Below are 17,453 nucleotides of genomic sequence, written 5' to 3' on the forward strand. Positions count from 1 at the left end.
TTGATGTTATGGTTGTGATATTGAACTATAAAGAAAAAAACCCGCATAAAGAACTTGTCAGCTTACTATTATTTTAAATATCATTTGAAGACACATTCTCGGATGAAATAGTTTTTTCCGATGGGTATTTTGGGACGTAAAATTTTCGAATTTACGTATATGAAAGGAAGTGATTTTCATGATTAACTAATTAAAGTAGAGTTGATCATAAAAACTCATTGAAGTTTCACAGTTTTGCATGATTTTTATTTTTCCTATCGTACAGAAATATAAAGTTTATGAAAAATCAAGGAAAAACACAAAAATATGGCAAATTATTTGTGGCAAAATAATTCATTACAATAAACTGTAATTGTTTGTTTCTTAGTAGGATTCTTAACGTATAAAACCCTCAATTAAATGTATTTATAGTTTTATCACTGGGATTGTTGGACCGTAGCGGCCAAATCTAAAACTTCACTCACAAAGCACGCGACATCCGTTGTTTTTTCCGTGTGTTCCTGAATGAATGGGTGATTCAAAAGTTGTTCGTAATTATACCGATTGTGGAAGTTTTTCTGCAAGCATGCAATTATAAAATTTTTGAACACATCACTAAAATCGTCTGACTTTAATCGAGGTGGTTCATCCTTGACAACCTACGGGATTCAAAGTTTATATAAAAGATAGCTATCATCTCAAACACTTACCTGTTTGAGCTGTTCAAATGGAGATCCCCAAGTGCTGTAAGGAAAATTCCCAGTAGCCATTTCAATCATGCTGATTCCCAAAGACCAAACATCTGACTTGATGTTATACTCTCCGGGGTTGCCTAATTAAATACAAATTATTCTATTATTTTGCTGGAGTGTTAAAATAAAAAAAAAACCTTGAGGATCTATCCTTTCGGGGGCCATATATGGTTTGCAACCAGCGTCTATAGTTTTAGCTACTGAGTCAACTAAGTAACCTATCCAAAATAAAATATGTTGCTATTAGACAATATTTGTAAATTTGTATGTGAGGAAATCAATTTACAAGTGATACGTATGAATGAGATAAAAACTACAAACATTCATCTTTAAATCATGATGCAAGCTATATGAATTATTTTCTTTTTTTTATCAGTGAGTAGACTGCTACAACGGCCATCCTTCATTCGTAACCAATTGCTTGCGTAATAAGATCTGATTTGCCACAGATCTCTATGCGAAAGTGTCTTCCAATGTCTTCCTCATCGTTCGATGACTTTCTTTGTCCCGGACGATTTCTAGGTACTCGTCGCCGACAAATCTTACCAGAAACGATTTCACTTTTGGCCCATCCCATTAAGAACTTGTCTCTCGGTTCACCTTCAGAAGGAAAACTCTCCGCAAGCATTTTAAAAAATGTCTTTATTTCTGGTTAAGCCACTTATGTAATTCTTGAAAGAATTTGAATTGTATCCTTGTATTAAACACAAAGAAAGTCAGGATTCTAGTACAGGAACTCGGATAAAGATAAAGCTTGTCCATATAATATAAGAACATTTGTTTAATTCATTAAATTCTTTTCATTCAATTTTTCACTATCATTGTCAAATCCATATGATGTTTATGAAGTACCAACGTTCAGAATCCTATGAGTCAATCATTTAAAAAGAATGATTTCAAAACAATTTCGTGTGTTAATTTATCATTGCTTTTGAGCTGAGCAGAGCTGAAGTAGATCGCCCGTAGTTGCACTTCGTGATAGACCGAATGAGTGGAAATGTATAATGAACCAAGAAAATGATGCTTGGGATAAGCAAATCATTTTCACTGTACATACCCACTCCCTTCTAACCTTTTATTAAATGATCAATAACGACGCTGGCTACGACCAAAGGCTTTGCTACTGAGGGAAATGAAGGAATGTTAGTCCGATACTCGTTGTTTCTAGAAACCGCGGGTACCACTGTATCTCCACGAGCATCACGGGATAGGAGATTTGTTAGTAGGGAGGGAAAGAGATCCGGATATGTTTTGGTAAACAAAATGATCTAAACAAAACCTGATTTTCGATTCTCAGGAGAAATATAATAAGTACGAAAAATATAAAATATCTCCAAGGAACAATCTCACCAGTATTCCTCTTCTCCTGCTCGCCTTGCTATCAGCAACGCGAGATGAAACACGACCACCGAAAGAATAAAATAAAAACACCGACAATGACATGCATACGGCGCTTCATCGTCGCGCTATCATCGTTGAATTTTGGGGCGGTAAGTTCTCAGCATGAGCATCTTTAGTTACGCGGATCAATATTATTCAATAAATAGAACTCTGACTACTAGAAATACACTTGCTACACTTGCACTATCACTTAAAATAACTATTTCAACCTAATTTTTAACCATACGGATCAAACAACACATTGAAATTATACTTTTTTTAGAGCAGCACCAGGACACCGCATCGGTCTCCCAGTGATGCCAACTCTCCTATCTGTGTTAATTTATCATTGCTTCTTGAAAAAAACTCAGCAATGACTACAAAAGTATTATCCGGACTCTTTCTCAATATTTTTCATAGTGGAATTTGAGGGAACTTTATTTTTTTTTAGCTTAGTTTCATTACAATAACCGCTCAAACCCCAAACATTTGTTTCGGTTATTTCACATCTGCGAAGATAAGTTACAAATTTAACTACGTAAACATTAATTTACAAAGTGAGCCGAGGAAATTTATCACAAGAATTGGAATACTGTATTGCGGTCAACACACTTCGAAAAAATCGTATGATTTTATATCTTTCTAAATACACATAAATGGACGACCCATAAAACCGGTTGCAAAAATGTAAAATAAAACAAATCGATTTCCAAGAAATATCATACAGGTTGAGCCATTTTCACAATAAAATGCATTGAATTTATGTTTTTCTTGAAACTATAGAAAAAACGCAATGAAATAAAATGCAACGTTTAATTCATTCTTCATTGCACATTTTTATGAGAACTTTCGCCAGAACTTCAAGACGTGCATTTGGAATCGAACCACATTCCGAGCTATTTGAAAATCAAAACCTGGGCGGTCATTCTTCCCATCATATGAAGCTGAATCTGAGCGGGATCGTGCTTTCTTGAAAAGACGACCAGATCTGTTTTCTCTGCGACGAATTCAATACCCAGTTCAACAACACAAACGGACAAGTTATTCAAGGTATCTTGCAATGGTTTTTGCAGATTACCAGCTTTGGTCCAGTAACTGATTCCACGCCATTGTTTGCCAATTGCTTTAGTGTGCATGGGATTACTAGACAGCTGTCAATGTCGTTCACGAAAAAATTATAGAGAAGCAGATATGAGCCTTGCGGGCAGACCCGGTAGATAGTATGGGTAGCTGGGTAGTAGTCCCCACTCGTAATCCTAAAGAAGTTTTCCGATTTATTGCAAAAAAATGTATACTTTGTATACTGTCGAGCCGTATCGTGCCAATTGTTGAAAGCATATATATAATGAAAAATATTACAATGCCTAGAGAAAAGTTGAGAAAATCATCAAACTGTTTATGAATATCTATAACACTTAGAGCAAATTCAGCAGTTAGAAGTTTTATATGGGAGATCTATAATAGAACTGAAACTGGAACAAATGTTTTCCCAGCAAGCCGTTCTAGTTTTATTTATTCGAACAGTTCTTCTGTCAAATTAAAAACTGGCGTACGATACCGTTCTATTATGTCGTGAATACGACTTACATTACTATGGGGCGCCTTTTCAAAATTAGCCATATGGAAGAATGGGCAGAACTTAATCGTGAATATCTCGACTTGTATTGACGGCAGCAACATAATTTTTTCACTATTTCATCAAAAATATGATCAGGAAAGGAAAAGGAAAGGAAAGGAAATTTAAAACAACGCGGAAAACTCTTTACTTTTGCTTGGGTTTTTCGCGCAAGGACGAAGATTTTGAGGTAGTCAGGCACATATCTTCAACTGAACGTTATAAAAGGGGAACCGTGATCGAAAATCGATCATTTCTTCTTGTGCGTTCGATGAAAACATACGTCGGGGCCAGAAGACGCATTCAAACAGCGGGAGAGCGCACCTTCTGCGTGGTTAAAAACCTCAAACGCTCGGGTCGCATTAAACCAGGTTCGCATCATTTGGCACTGCGAGCGGATGTGTCGGTTTGTACGCAAAGCTAGTTTCAATTCAAGCAATAACGATTGCATCAGCATTGGAGAGAAAGAAAACAAGAAACGAAAAGTTGACAACATTATATAAAATCAGCCGTTCTAATGGCTCTAAATGTTATCTAAGGAACTATTAAGATTACTCTTTGCAAATCGAAGGTAGAAATCATCAGAAATAGTGAAAATCCAAAATAATTTAATTTGTTCCGTGCACTTTTCGCTGTGCGAAAATCGTTCGAGATAAATGTTCCGAACTGTGCTAAATATCGTAGAGAATTCCACAATTTGGTCCTTCTAAAAGGCAGAAATGAATCCTGTACAGCATCTTGATAGTTTCTTCCAATGAAATATGCAAATCCAAAATGAGTTAATCGACGTCACAATTCACACAATCGATCAGCTATCAATTCGAATTCGATAGTATGAAGAAATCGTGTCAGTTTCATTCGTATTCACGACATCCAGTTATGTCTCTGACATTACACACCCGTACTTTTTTCTATATTTGAAATACGAGTAAAACACTACTGGGGCTGTCACTTTTTCTTGTTATAAAATCCAGATTTAAATTTTAAAACTGATATAAATGATGCATCTACAACTAGAAAACTACTGAATTTGCCCTTAAGCTGTGAACCATTTCGCGAATTATTTTTACAGTTATTTTGTCGTTGTCAAAAATAACCCCACCCGAGAGCATGGTTATTTTTGACAGTTCGACAATTATTTTCCGACACTGAAAAAAATCTTGAAGAAGAATTCCAATTTCTGAGTTTTAGTAAAAATGTTTTCTGTGTAATTTCTTTTAATACTTTCAGTCTAACAAAATACCCCAATAAAAAGTTTCAATATACTGCCAAATGAAGTAAATTTTTCTCGAATTTCTTCTTCTCTGCATTGAAATTATTATACCCCTTCTATAATTTCATTTTCAGTGCAAAATAAATCTAAATAACTTTCCATACATCAAACTTAGAACTGGGCCGTAGATTTAGTTGAATTTAACAACTCGATAAAAAACTACTATCGAAATGTCAAATTTTAACCAAAAGTAAAAATCATTAGCGAAATGGTTCACAGCTTTAATGGAACTGATTTTTTACTTGGTTCATAAGTTCATAACATAGACAAACAGACATGACACTTCAGCTAAGTTCTTGAATCATTTTAACGGTCATTTCGAATATACCGTTAGTTGGCACAGTAGTCACATGTGTCATGATGGCGTCACTAACACATTCGTTCCCCCATCACAACAGACATGTCCACTATACTGTTAAGAGCAGTTATTTTGTGCTTTTTCTTGTTTCATTTTCAGTTTTGTTTATGATAAAGAATAAAAAATAAATCAGATGAAAGTGTTTTTTTTTGCACACCGAACTTCAAAACAGAAAAGTTGCTCCGTCTTCCAATTTTGACATTTTCACATTGTGTTTTATAATAACTTTACGAGAGCAGAAATAAAGTAACCAACCTCTGGACAGCTAAATATTTCGCCTTGTGTGGTTTTATATCAGCTTTACAGTAACATGTAGTGCTGATAAGGCTTTGATGGAAGTTCCAAATTCTTATACAAAGAAAATATACAAGTTTGTTTGTTGCTTATTGGTCACTTGGGTATACTACAGCAAAAAATTTGAAAAATTGATCGTTCTGTGGACACCAAAATCTACAGCGCCATATCAGCTAAAGCGTCTGGGTTTTATGATTAAGTGGAAAGGTTCGAGTGTGTATATCACTTGAATTTGCAGAGTGAAATCTTCGATCGTGTGGAAATATTAAACAAAGACTTGCAAGGTCTATTCGAAAATGATTTTTTCAAACTTGAAAAAATTTGCAGGGTGTCAGCCAGCAGATATCGATGAAACTGGGAGATTTGGATGGATTAGAAGGCTTGCTCCAGAGTTTGACGAGAACGACTGAAAAATTCATTGAAGCAGATTGGTCTTTCATTAGTTTCACCTTGTAATGCACCCACCTTGGCCAGTGAGTCCGCCATCTCATTGCCCCTTACGGAACAATGTGATGGGACCCAAACCAAGGTAATCCGGTATGATTTTTCTGATAAAGCACTCAGTTGTTCCCGTATTTTCACCAGGAAATACGGCGAGTACTTTCCAGGCTTCACTGAGCGAAGAGCCTCGATAGAACTGAGACTGTCCGATACAATGAAGTAGTGGTCTGTGGGCAAAGTTTCAATGATCTCAGGGGTATACTGAATTGCAGCTAGTTCTGCGACGTAAACTGAAGCCGGATCACTGAGTTTATAGGAGGGGGTGAAATTTTCATTAAAAATACCGAAGCCAGTGGACCCGTCAAGATGTGATCCGTCAGTGGAAAACATTTTATTACAGTCGACTTCTCTAAATTTGTCATTAAAAATATTTGGGATCACTTGAGGGCATACGTGATCCGGGATTCCAAAAATATCTTCTTTCACGGATGTGTCGAAAAACACCGTAGAATTAGAAGTATCATAGAAACGAACACTGTGAGGATTGTAGGAAGAATTATTGTTACGTGACATGAAATCAAAGTACAATGTCATAAATAGGGTCTGAGAATCAAGCTCGACTAGCCATTCAAATTTATCGAAAACCAACGGGTTTAAGACGCTACATCGAATGAGTTGTCGATATGAGAGATCCCACAAACAGTTTTTCAACGGGAGAATTCCCGCCAGCACCTCGAGACTCCCCGTATGAGTCGACTGTATACAACCCAAGGCTATACGCAAAAAAAACGATACTGGACTCTCTCCAGCTTGATGAAGTGCATTTTCGCGGCTGAACGGAAGCAGAAACATCCATACTCCATCACTGACAATATTGTTGTTTGGTACAGCCTTATAAGATCTGTTGGGTGAGCTCCCCACCAAGTCCCGGTCACTGTACGGAGAAAGTTGATTCTTTGTTGGCATTTTCGTTTCAGATACCTAATGTGAAATCCCCAGGTACCTTTGGAATCGAACCAGGCTCCGAGGTATTTGAATGTGAAAGCCTGAGTTAGTTGAAGCTGTAGTTGTGCAGGTTAACGCTTCCTGGCAAATACTACCAACTCAGTTTTCTTCGTTCGATACCCAGATGTAGAGCCCATGTAGACAAAGTGTCTAAGCAGTGTTGGTGATTGCCGAAAATTTGGCAGAAGCTGCTATATTGCTATCTATATGGTATACAACATTTTCAATCCGGTAGAAGATGCTACAAGAACTGGAGTCCCTCAATGCGCGAGAGAATTTTTCTACATTTCTTCGCTCCACTTCATACTCTGAGTATTTCACGGCCCTTAAAAAAAATTACAGTCTGATAATGATTGACACTGTGTGGAATTTCCCGGTTCGCAAGTTGACAATTATCGCAGAAAATCGAAGCGATGATTCAACTTGATGATTCTCATACTAGGTTGCAATATTTCAAAACCCTTGTGTGGAGCATTCACAGACATTTTCATAGGCACTGATGTCTATTCTATGTTAAATGAGCGATGCGAGGTTTTTGTTGTTGCGATGATATACGTCTCTCTTCGATTCAATCGTGTGAAGAGTTGCTGGTGAGCGTTCTTTGATACGATAAAAGCCATCCTTGTGTCTAAGGTAGTTTGTAATGGTACTTGCAAGTCGGTAGACTTGGATCAAATATATTATATATCAATATGGATCACTTTAACGAATTCAATACAAATCGAAAAGGACATCACAGTAACACCATCTCGTGACGCTCAAGGCTATTAGTTCAGTCAAATTTAATAGTCTGCGTTTATCGTGCACCCAGAAGTGAAATGTCACAACTAATTGAGCATGATGCCCAAATAGAGGTGTGAACATTTTCATGTGTTTTTCTGACGAAAGTAAATATTGCCTATAAATAATGTAGAATTACGTTCTTTAAGACCTATCGTCTTAATCACCAATGAAAATGAAAATTTTCGGAGGATGTTTCACTTTCTTCAATTTCATTTGTAATAAATGTTCATAGTGGCAGCACTGTGTAATTAAAATCAGCCGTTCTTCTTTCTAGTGAATTAATGTGTAAGCAAAAAAGATTTGTTAACTGTAAACTTACTATGATTTCGACTTGTTTGTCTCACGGATAAACAGTAAATTAAAGACATAGAGCAATACCAGTAGTGCCAACAGCATTACAAACAATAATATACCGTAGTATTACATATCTGCTGTTCAATGATATGCTCTGAACAAACTGGACTGGAATCGGGAATCATTATCACAGTAAACCTGAATACAAATGGATTAAATTTTCAAATCAAGAAATTGCAATACTTAATTCGGAAATGTTGGTAAAATTTTGGAATTAGCATTAAGATTAATTCGTTTAGTTCTGCGTTTACATTTCACACTCATTTATATAAATAGGGAATTTTTATATAACAATGTGTTCTCTTCCGAGTTAGTATCAGATTGCAATTCTAAACCGTATTTACAGCTTATTTTTTCGTGCAGTGTATATCGAGAAATATTCCGTATATTTGGGTTTGTTTGATTCAGTGTACTGAATCCATGGCTGTCATATGTGCATTAAAAAATTTGTAGTGTATTAGTAACCTTTTTTACCACCGCACTTTACTGTGATGTCCCTCGTGAATCGCAAGAGTGATGCATATTGATATATAATATATTTGCTTGGATCCTGTAATAGACACCACGCCATCATCTGCAAGTTGTCTTAACGTGCAAGAATTTTCAAGACATTCATCGATGTCATTGACGTAAAAGTTATAAAGAAGGGGGCTGAGGCATGAGCTCTGGGGAAGTCTTCATGTGTAAAAAACATGTGCTTTTCCGATAATAAGTTGTGCAAAAATTTGTTAAAAAGCGGGGAAAGACCATGCTTGTGCAGCTCCTCCGAGAGAATTTTTATGGAAATTGAATCAAAAGCCCCCTTTATGTCCAAGAATACTGATACCATTTGCCTCTTGTGAGCAAATGCCATTTGAATTTCTGTAGAAAGCAGCGCAAAGCAATCGTTCGTTCCTTTGCCATTACGGAAGCCAAATTGTGTATCTGAAAGCAAGCCACTTGTTTCCATCCATTCATCGAGACGAAACAGAATAATTTTTTCCAGCAGTTTCCGAATACAGGAAAGTATTGCAATCGGCCGATACGAGTTGTGGTCGGAGGCTGGTTTGCCCGGTTTCTGAATAGCGATAACCCTCACTTGTATCCAGTTCTGTTCGACGAACTTGTTGAACAAGTTCAACAGACGTTTTTTCGCGACATCGGGAAGATTTTTAAGCAAGTTGAATTTCATTTTATCACCCCCTGGGGCATTGTTGTTGCACGATAAGAGGGCAAGAGAAAACTCCGTCATCGTAAAGGGGGTATCGTTTTCAGTGTATCGAGAGGACGCGACGCGATAGGTATTCGATTCCCGAACAAAATCCGGGCAAACTTTCTTGGCGAAGTCAAATATCCAGCGATTTGAATATTCTACGGGTACGCTATTACTGTTTGCATTTCTTATACGACGGACTGTATTCCACAGAGTGGTCATCGATGTGCATTAATCAGATTTTTCATGGTCTTTTCTAATGATGCATATTTTTCGTAGTCTTCGCGCTTTCCACTGTTCCCGATTTTTTTATACGCGGATGATTTTGTTTTATTTATTTCCGAGCACTATTTGTCCCACCATGGGGTTGAAGGTCGCGTAGTGATTGTAGTTTTGGGTACTCGTTTGATCTGGGCTTGAATCGCGGTGTTGAGAATCAAGTAAGCTAGGGATTTGTATTCTTCTAGAGAATGTGGTTGTATCCTTTCGAGAGCTTGGGATATCGCGGTCGAGTAGGAATTCCAGTCGATGCTTTTTGTGAGATCATATTTCATATCGACTGATGTCGATGTTTGTTCACCAGTGGATATTGACACCAAAATCGGCAAGTGATCACTACCGTGGGAATCAGAGATTACCTTCCAATTGCAATCTAGCTGTATCGAGATCGAGCAAAGGGATAAGTCCAGCGCACTAGGGCGTGGTGGCGGTTTTGGATTGCGTGTCATTTCACCCGTATTTAAAATGGTCTTATTGGAGTTGTCGCACTGATCATAAATTAACGAAGATCGGTTATCATCATATGAACAGCCCCACCCCGTGCCATGCGAGTTACAGTCTCCTAAAACTAACCGCGTGGTGGGAAGAAGCTCAATGATGTCTGCCAGTCGTCGATAACCCTACTCCATAGGAGTCTCCTCGAACCAGGCGTATAATGTTGAAATTGTGGAAAACAAAGTTTATATTTGAAGTAAACCATGTTTCACACAATGAAAATACGTCGCAGTTACGCGAATTTATCAAAAATTTGAAAGAATCTAATTTTGGGATGATACTTCTGCAATTCCACTACAGTATAGTGATCATATTTTTGATTTCTGTAGGTATTTCAGCCATCGATTGATACGATTGCTGCAAAAAGGGGCCATTGTTCTGTCAACTGATTTAGAAATGCTCTTACTGTCGGTAGTAAAGCCATTAAAATACCTTTTAGAGGATCAGTGATATTGAAGGCTGTTAATATCCAGTCCACGATATCAGAAAATTTGAGCAACCCTGAACTTATTTGACTTTCTGGTTGTGATTTGAGGTCACTTGGGTTTTTCAGTGTCCCTGGAAGCGCTGGAAATTCTTGGTTGTAATTCGATTTTCGAAATCCAGGAGGTATTGGCTTCGGCTCTGTGACGTTGTTGTTTTGGTTCCGTTTTAATGTTTTAGTTTCTAGTATTTCAAGACCTTTGCGAGGAAGCTTAGGAGAGGACATAATTGGTCGTTTCCTGTTTGTTCCTAGCTGAACAGAAGGTCCTTCTTCGGGGTCATTTGAAACATCAGCGTCAGTCGACAAAAAAGCGAATGGGTTGTCAAGGATATGTGGAGTAGCTCGTTTGAGGATTTCCGCGTAAGATCGTTTGCAATGCTCCCTCACGGTTCGCTTGAGCTTTTCCTCGCGTTGCTTATATTTAGAGCAGTCAAAAAGAGCATGCGGATTCTCACCACAGTAAATACACTTTTCGATTGACTTCCTGCAGGAGTCATCTCCGTGTCCCTCACCACATTTACCACAACGTGGTTTGTTACAACAGACTTGAGCCATATATCCCATCTGTTTGCAGTTTGAGCAGTGCACCTTCGGTACATACAACCGAACAGGTAGACGAACCCCTCCCACTACAACGTAATTCGGAAGTTCACTGGTTGAAGGTCGGGATTTTTGAAGCGGCCAACCCCATCCTTCAACAGATCTTCGACAGTTAAACTTTCTTCGCGGACCACACCGTCGATCTCCACCATCCGAGAAGGTACGTTGGCGCGATATTCCCTCGTGAAAACCTCATTGCGGGGGAGCGGGGATATCCATTTCAGATGTATCACTATCAGTATATTCATCCAAACGTTCCTCATCTCTAGGTTTATCATCATCTTCCCCGAGGTTCCCCTCATCGGAAGACATTTTTTTTATGCAGAAAAAAAAGAAAAAAAGAAATGAAATATAAAATGAAAAAAAAACTACTTCACCGGTATGGTTTGTTGAGCTAATGGGTGAATTGGTCCTTTGATTCGATTATTTTTTCGCGTGACCTTGATGATCCAGTCACTCACTGCTGATGCCGATGCTATTAAAGCGACATGTAGAAATGGTCACAAGCAAGTTTGTACACCACTGTCTGCTGCCGGTGTCTATCACTCGATCAACCACTAGATCTAAGAGAAACAACAAAAATGGGAGTAATATCGAGGGTACGCAAGTGAAACTCCTTCGGTAAATCATATGGGTCAGGCGATTTCCTGGACGCACTTGCACGAGTAGCATTCAACATATCCGATGTTATAATTTTATCCATGTTAGCTGCATTCGTTACATCCTGCTCAGGTATGACTCTGTCACAATGGACATGACATGCGTACAGCTCAGGTAAGCATTTCCGATTTCAATCGATTGATACTTGTGAGCATATTACGGTTGCAATAACCCGTAGAGATGGTACCGTTTACAGTAGCAACTATCAAAGACAATTTTTGACTTCCATCTGTAGAATGATTTGATTTAAAGCTTGATGTACGACAGCCAGACGAGCCCAGTATTGCCACCATAGCATAAACTCGTCGATATTTTCCTCTGTTAGGATGTAGAGGCCAGTATCCTCGGCCGTGTAGTTTGTCGCGAAGAAGGAGGCATATTTTAAAGGCTTGTTCTGACATATATACGGTCCAACCAGGCAGAAGAATTTTATATGATGTATAAGTTTACGATCTTGTTCGGATGCAGCTGTTGCCAAATATCTCGAAGATGCAAATACCCCATTTCCAAATGTGCGTCATGTAGACGGGCACCTAACCTACACTCAAACCGCCTCAATCAAACCCGCATTTGTAAAGCGGGACTAGGATTCCTGTCAGTGGCATCAGCTGATCTTGTCACACAGTTTAAATCGCCCCCGAGAATCATGTACGCAGTGCGATGACGTTGTCTCTCGTAACCCACCGCGGTGTATTCGTCGTTAATTGTTACAATAAATGTCACTTTTTATTGTAACGAGGGAAGTCACCTTTAATTGTTTTACTACCATTCGGGCAATCCGAATTCTCGTCTTTATGCTTTCGAACGCACCATAGCGATTGTCCCACAGAAGATCCCGAATGTTTAGAACCTGACCGTATTCGACTAGAACAGTAACGATTCCATCGTTGGTAGCGTCTATGGGAAGGTCGAAAATCTGCTCCTCAACTGTCACTCGTAGTTTGCGCACCACTCCATCAAAATTGAACATTGGACTTGTTTTCGTGTTCTTCTACGACATGGCTTCACGAAGGTACCACCACATGGCTTCACGAAGGTACATCTAAGCCTCTTGTTTGGCTGGTTTTGGAGAACATTTTCGTGAGTAAGACCAATATCTTTCCCGACAAACTTAAAGATCGTATCGTGAGAAAGGTGATTCGGGAATTGCGAATAGTCCACACGAAATGTACTTTCCGATATCACAGAAAAAACAATTGCGGTATTTTCAATACTTGATACCGGTCGCTACGAAAGTTTACTGATATCTAATATTGTACATCCAGATTGGCAAGTATACAATGCCCTGCAAGTCGGCACTTTAATTATGTTATAAATCCCGCGAAGATACAATGCTGCATCTTAACCGCGACCAATCTCCTTGAAAGCAGTATGTAAAATGTGAATTCTACATCGTGTAAAATATGTGAATATGAATTCAACACCGTGTAAAATATGAATATCTCCGAACATCTCATCTAGGTTTTAGTAATCCATTTTAATTTCCGCTGCCCATTTCACATTATGACCATCCACTGATACCTAAATGACTTTTCTCAAAGGAATGGTGTCGATATCGTCTTTAAAAGATCTTTAAAAGACGCGTAAATCCGAGACTTGGGTCGGTTTGAACATTTGAATGTCAAATATCTAGTTGTTAATGCGTCCTTCGCTGGATCTCAGCAATGAATATTAATGTACATTTGATGTGTTTTGGTAATTTTGTTCAACGACTCGTTAAAACCAACTACTACTTTGACTTCATTTATCTATTTCATCGAAAGCATTCAAGTATAGAGCAGTTTCAATGAACAACGTATAGGTGATCTTTTCCCACATTTTGACCAAAATTGAATTTTGAAAAAGGCTGTCAAAATTTACAGCAATCATAGGGAGCAGCTATAGTTAACGCGGTTTACCAAGCGATAATGTGGGCGTGTGAGCTACGTGAATTTCGGATGTAAATTATGGGGATTACAAAAAAAAAGTATCATCTCAACCAAATGTTCAAATATTTATTCCAGTTGCCGAAATAATAGTGGGAAGCATGGAACCACCAATGACTTTGTGGTTCAGGCACGCATCACCGTTGCGTTGAATCGAACACTGGTTAAAACATAGTGCAACCACCACGACGTCACACTTTAGTATGTGGCAACTATCACTAGAATTATAATTGCATACATTTAGGCTATTGCGTCAGATACAAACCAAACACATATGAAGACGTACAGTATATGTGCTCTTGGTTCGCGTGTTTGATGTTTTCAAACTGTCTGGTACTGGAAAAGATTCCTAATGTGATCAAGGATCTTCCCGAGTTGGAAATTTACTTGATTCACCATGGATAGTAATTCGAAATATTTGAATGTTCTTTTGTTGTCAGTCATTCTTTTGAAGAATCTCCACGCTGTTAGACTAACCAGATCTTTTTTTTTGTTTTTGTTTACTGGTTGAGATGTGTGCTAAAAAATAATTATCATCTAGATAACTCGTTCTGCTCACACCTTTGTAGGGGTATGAGAAAGGACCATCATCATCATCAAATATTAACAGAATAACTAAATGTTTCGTATTATGCATAAGCATCGATCAACCTTTTCAATACTGTGCTCGTTTCAATTCATATTTTTAATGGAGTAATGGAACAATTATATGATTTAGGCGGTTTCATAAAATAGCTATCAAAAACTATTTAAAATTTTAGTAACCATTTTTTATCTCGAACAACCCCAAGCGGCTGCTTTGCAGTCTATTAAATAAATATTATAAGGTTTTTATCCATTGGTAAAATGTAGATAACATTTTGATTTTATGTACATCACTAGTAACGAACAACAGACGAAGAGAAAATATGCATAAACTATTTCATTGACACAATTTCAAAATTCGGAAAACATACTGTACTCTGTTTTCATGACCGATTTGGGCGTTTAATCAACCTACCTGAAATTCCAAAATCGCACATTTTTACATCCCCCACCCTGTTTATCAATATATTGGATGGTTTGACGTCCCTATGAATTACACGCAGTTTTGTGTAGAGATAATTAAGTGCGTTAACGACTGCGACCGCGATCTGTAATTATCAAATGCTGTAAAGTTGTCATATTGCGCCATCGGTAATAAACTATACGTACTTTACCAAGAATATCTTCAGGCATTTTCCGACCGTTTTTAAATACGATTGGGTAAAATTTGTCTATACTAGTATCCATCACTTCCATGCAAATCCATACATCGCCCTCGCGGAAAAGGGCTCCATAAAAATGGACAGTGTACTGACAATCACTTGCTCGCATTGAAATGTCCAAGTCCATCAATAATCTTTTCTGCTCTTGCGTTTGGCCAGTAGCAGTAATTCTTTTGACCGCCATAATAGTATTCGTTTGTTTGTGGCGCATTTTTTCCACGATTCCGTAAGCTCCTCGGCCAAGATCACATATCTTCTCTAGATTATCGGCCTCAACAACAAAAGTATTACTTCCAATTGTGATGGTAGCAGTTTTGTCTAGGTTTCTTGGTGGTGTTCTACAAGATAAAAGAAAAACATTTCACTATTATATTAAAACAGGATTCGGTATAGTTACACTGGATTTGAGTTAGATGGTTCTTCAACTTTGATTTTCAATCCCGGACCTTTCAAGCGACGTTTGGACATTCTATAGGATTAGAGGTTATGCCTCTTGAAAATCTTTGAATACTAAACTCCGTTGAAAGCACAATCCATCCAAATTGTCTTAGATGTACAGCTATTTCGTTTTTGTTGATCGTTTTCTGATATTGAATGAAAGAAACACTATTTAGCTAGCTGTTTTTCATGTGGAATTATATTTTTCTGACAGATTACCGTGATATATGAATTAAAATTTCAATACTTGACTTTAAATCTTGTTTTATGTCATTAATAAGTTTTCTGAAATTTACATAATATCCTTGAAATTTGACGTACAAATCAAGTAAACTCAAAACAAAAATCAAACAATTGAACCAAACGTACATAACAAACTTTATCCACTACTAACTAGTTTCAAATACACAAGCCTTTCATGAATTAAGTTACTTTATATCCAGCAAAAAACATTTTTATAAGTCAAACATCACACATAAGCCGTTTTTGGAAACACGTTCTGATATAGAGATGCCAGAGCAAATTCAAAACGAAATCAAAAATACGTGAATTGAACTGATGTAAAACGAATGCGAGAAAGATTGATTGGTTTAACTAGCAAAATAACAAGGCTCGAAGAAATTGAAAATTAACGAATCTTAACAAAATTCTCAAATGCCACAAATAATACCAGGAAATTAAAAAATATGGAAATTGCAAAGAAACAATCTAAAGCGCACGGTGAAAATCTTCAAAAGCGACATCCTTGCTTTATTCACTTATATACGAAATGTCAAAAAATGACCGCAGAAGAACTAACTAAGATGTAACAGTACGGGTGGTAAAACTTTTTTTTTTCTAATTTCGATTATTCCATAACTCACGGATTATAATCTAAGAGCAAATTCAGCAGCTGCGAGATTAGTGGCCCTTACACGATCATTAAAAGTGTCATTACTAAGTAATGACACTTCTGCTCAAACGCTCGTCATTACTGCATTACTGTACATCATTACTTTTTAGCATTACACGTTCATTATTAATGATGAGTATTTGTAACTACTCCAGCAATAGAAATAGCAATATTTTTATTTTCGTTGAGCTGAAAATAAATTTATTTGCCATTGAAACGTTAAGGGTAATGAAATAATAACAATTTAAATCTACACTTTGTCATTTTTTCGCGTATAGTTCTAAAAGTATTTAGCACTTCCACAAAAAAAATAAGAAGAAGAAATAATGTTGGTAATGATGGAAAATCCGCAATTCCATCATTACTGAACTCGTAGACCTTACACGATCATTAAAAGTGCCATTACTTTTTAGTAATGACACTTTTAATGATCGTGTAAGGGCCGCTATTCATATGGGTGTTCTATAATATAACTGAAACTGAAACAAACGTATCCCCAGCAAGCCGTTCTAGTTTTATTTATTCGACCAGTTTTTCTGTCAAATTTAAAACTGGTCTACGATGCCGTTCTATTTTTTGTATATTTGAAACACGAGTAAAACACTGCTGGGGCTGCCAGTTTTTCTTGTTATAAAATTCAGATTTAAATTTTGTAACTGACATAAATTATGCATCTAGAACTAAAACACTCCTGAATATGCCCTAAGAAAAGAAAAGACAATCTAGGCATGTCGTAAGAAATATTTATTCGATTAGTTTGAATCTATTATTCGATTATTGAGCTATTTGTCGTCTGTATTACTTATCCCGATGCAGAGTGAGCAGATCTATTCATATACGAAATTAGAATGTGTGCGAGCCGAGGTCAAAGTTTGTTGTGGGTTCCATCTTACACAGAGGTAAAACATTTTTGACTCATAATCATACACTGCGGAAAATGCATAGAGTTTCGTAAGCTATGAACTTATGAACCAAGTAGAAGACAGTTCCATTACGTGTTGTAGAGT

The 17,453-nt window shown here is 37.3% G+C and overlaps 1 protein-coding gene across 4 annotated transcripts; it reads right to left on the reverse strand.

The window, feature by feature from the left end:
- Positions 1-126: 126 nt before the first annotated feature.
- LOC131425095 (dual specificity mitogen-activated protein kinase kinase 6) lies at positions 127-16,243 on the reverse strand. 4 transcript variants are annotated; one of them, XM_058586684.1, is made up of 8 exons: positions 15,924-16,193; positions 15,774-15,839; positions 15,514-15,700; positions 15,064-15,454; positions 14,870-15,002; positions 869-949; positions 690-811; positions 127-638 (listed from the first exon to the last, which is right to left on the reverse strand). In XM_058586684.1, the coding sequence occupies exons 3-8, from the start codon at positions 15,582-15,584 to the stop codon at positions 417-419; spliced, it is 1,020 nt and encodes a 339-aa protein (XP_058442667.1). In that variant the 5' UTR covers positions 15,585-15,700; positions 15,774-15,839; positions 15,924-16,193; the 3' UTR covers positions 127-416. The 4 variants fall into 4 exon arrangements, with proteins under 4 accessions (XP_058442667.1, XP_058442670.1, XP_058442669.1 ...); XM_058586687.1 differs by lacking the exons at positions 15,774-15,839; positions 15,924-16,193 and adding an exon at positions 16,225-16,243; XM_058586686.1 differs by lacking the exon at positions 15,774-15,839.
- Positions 16,244-17,453: the final 1,210 nt, after the last annotated feature.

The sequence above is a fragment of the Malaya genurostris genome, chromosome 1 (assembly GCF_030247185.1).
Source record: "Malaya genurostris strain Urasoe2022 chromosome 1, Malgen_1.1, whole genome shotgun sequence".
Classification (NCBI taxonomy): domain Eukaryota; kingdom Metazoa; phylum Arthropoda; class Insecta; order Diptera; family Culicidae; genus Malaya; species Malaya genurostris.

Bases quoted from the DNA above. Each gene is read 5' to 3' on its own strand.
- LOC131425095 (XM_058586687.1), bottom strand. From the start codon at position 15,584: ATGTCCAAACGTCGCTTGAAAGGTCCGGGATTGAAAATCAAAGTTGAA. The intron at 15,455-15,513 runs GTAACTATACCG...TTTATCTTGTAG, and splicing joins CCATCTAACTCAAATCCAGT to AACACCACCAAGAAACCTAG. The intron at 639-689 runs GTAAGTGTTTGA...TGAATCCCGTAG, and splicing joins CATTTGAACAGCTCAAACAG to GTTGTCAAGGATGAACCACC.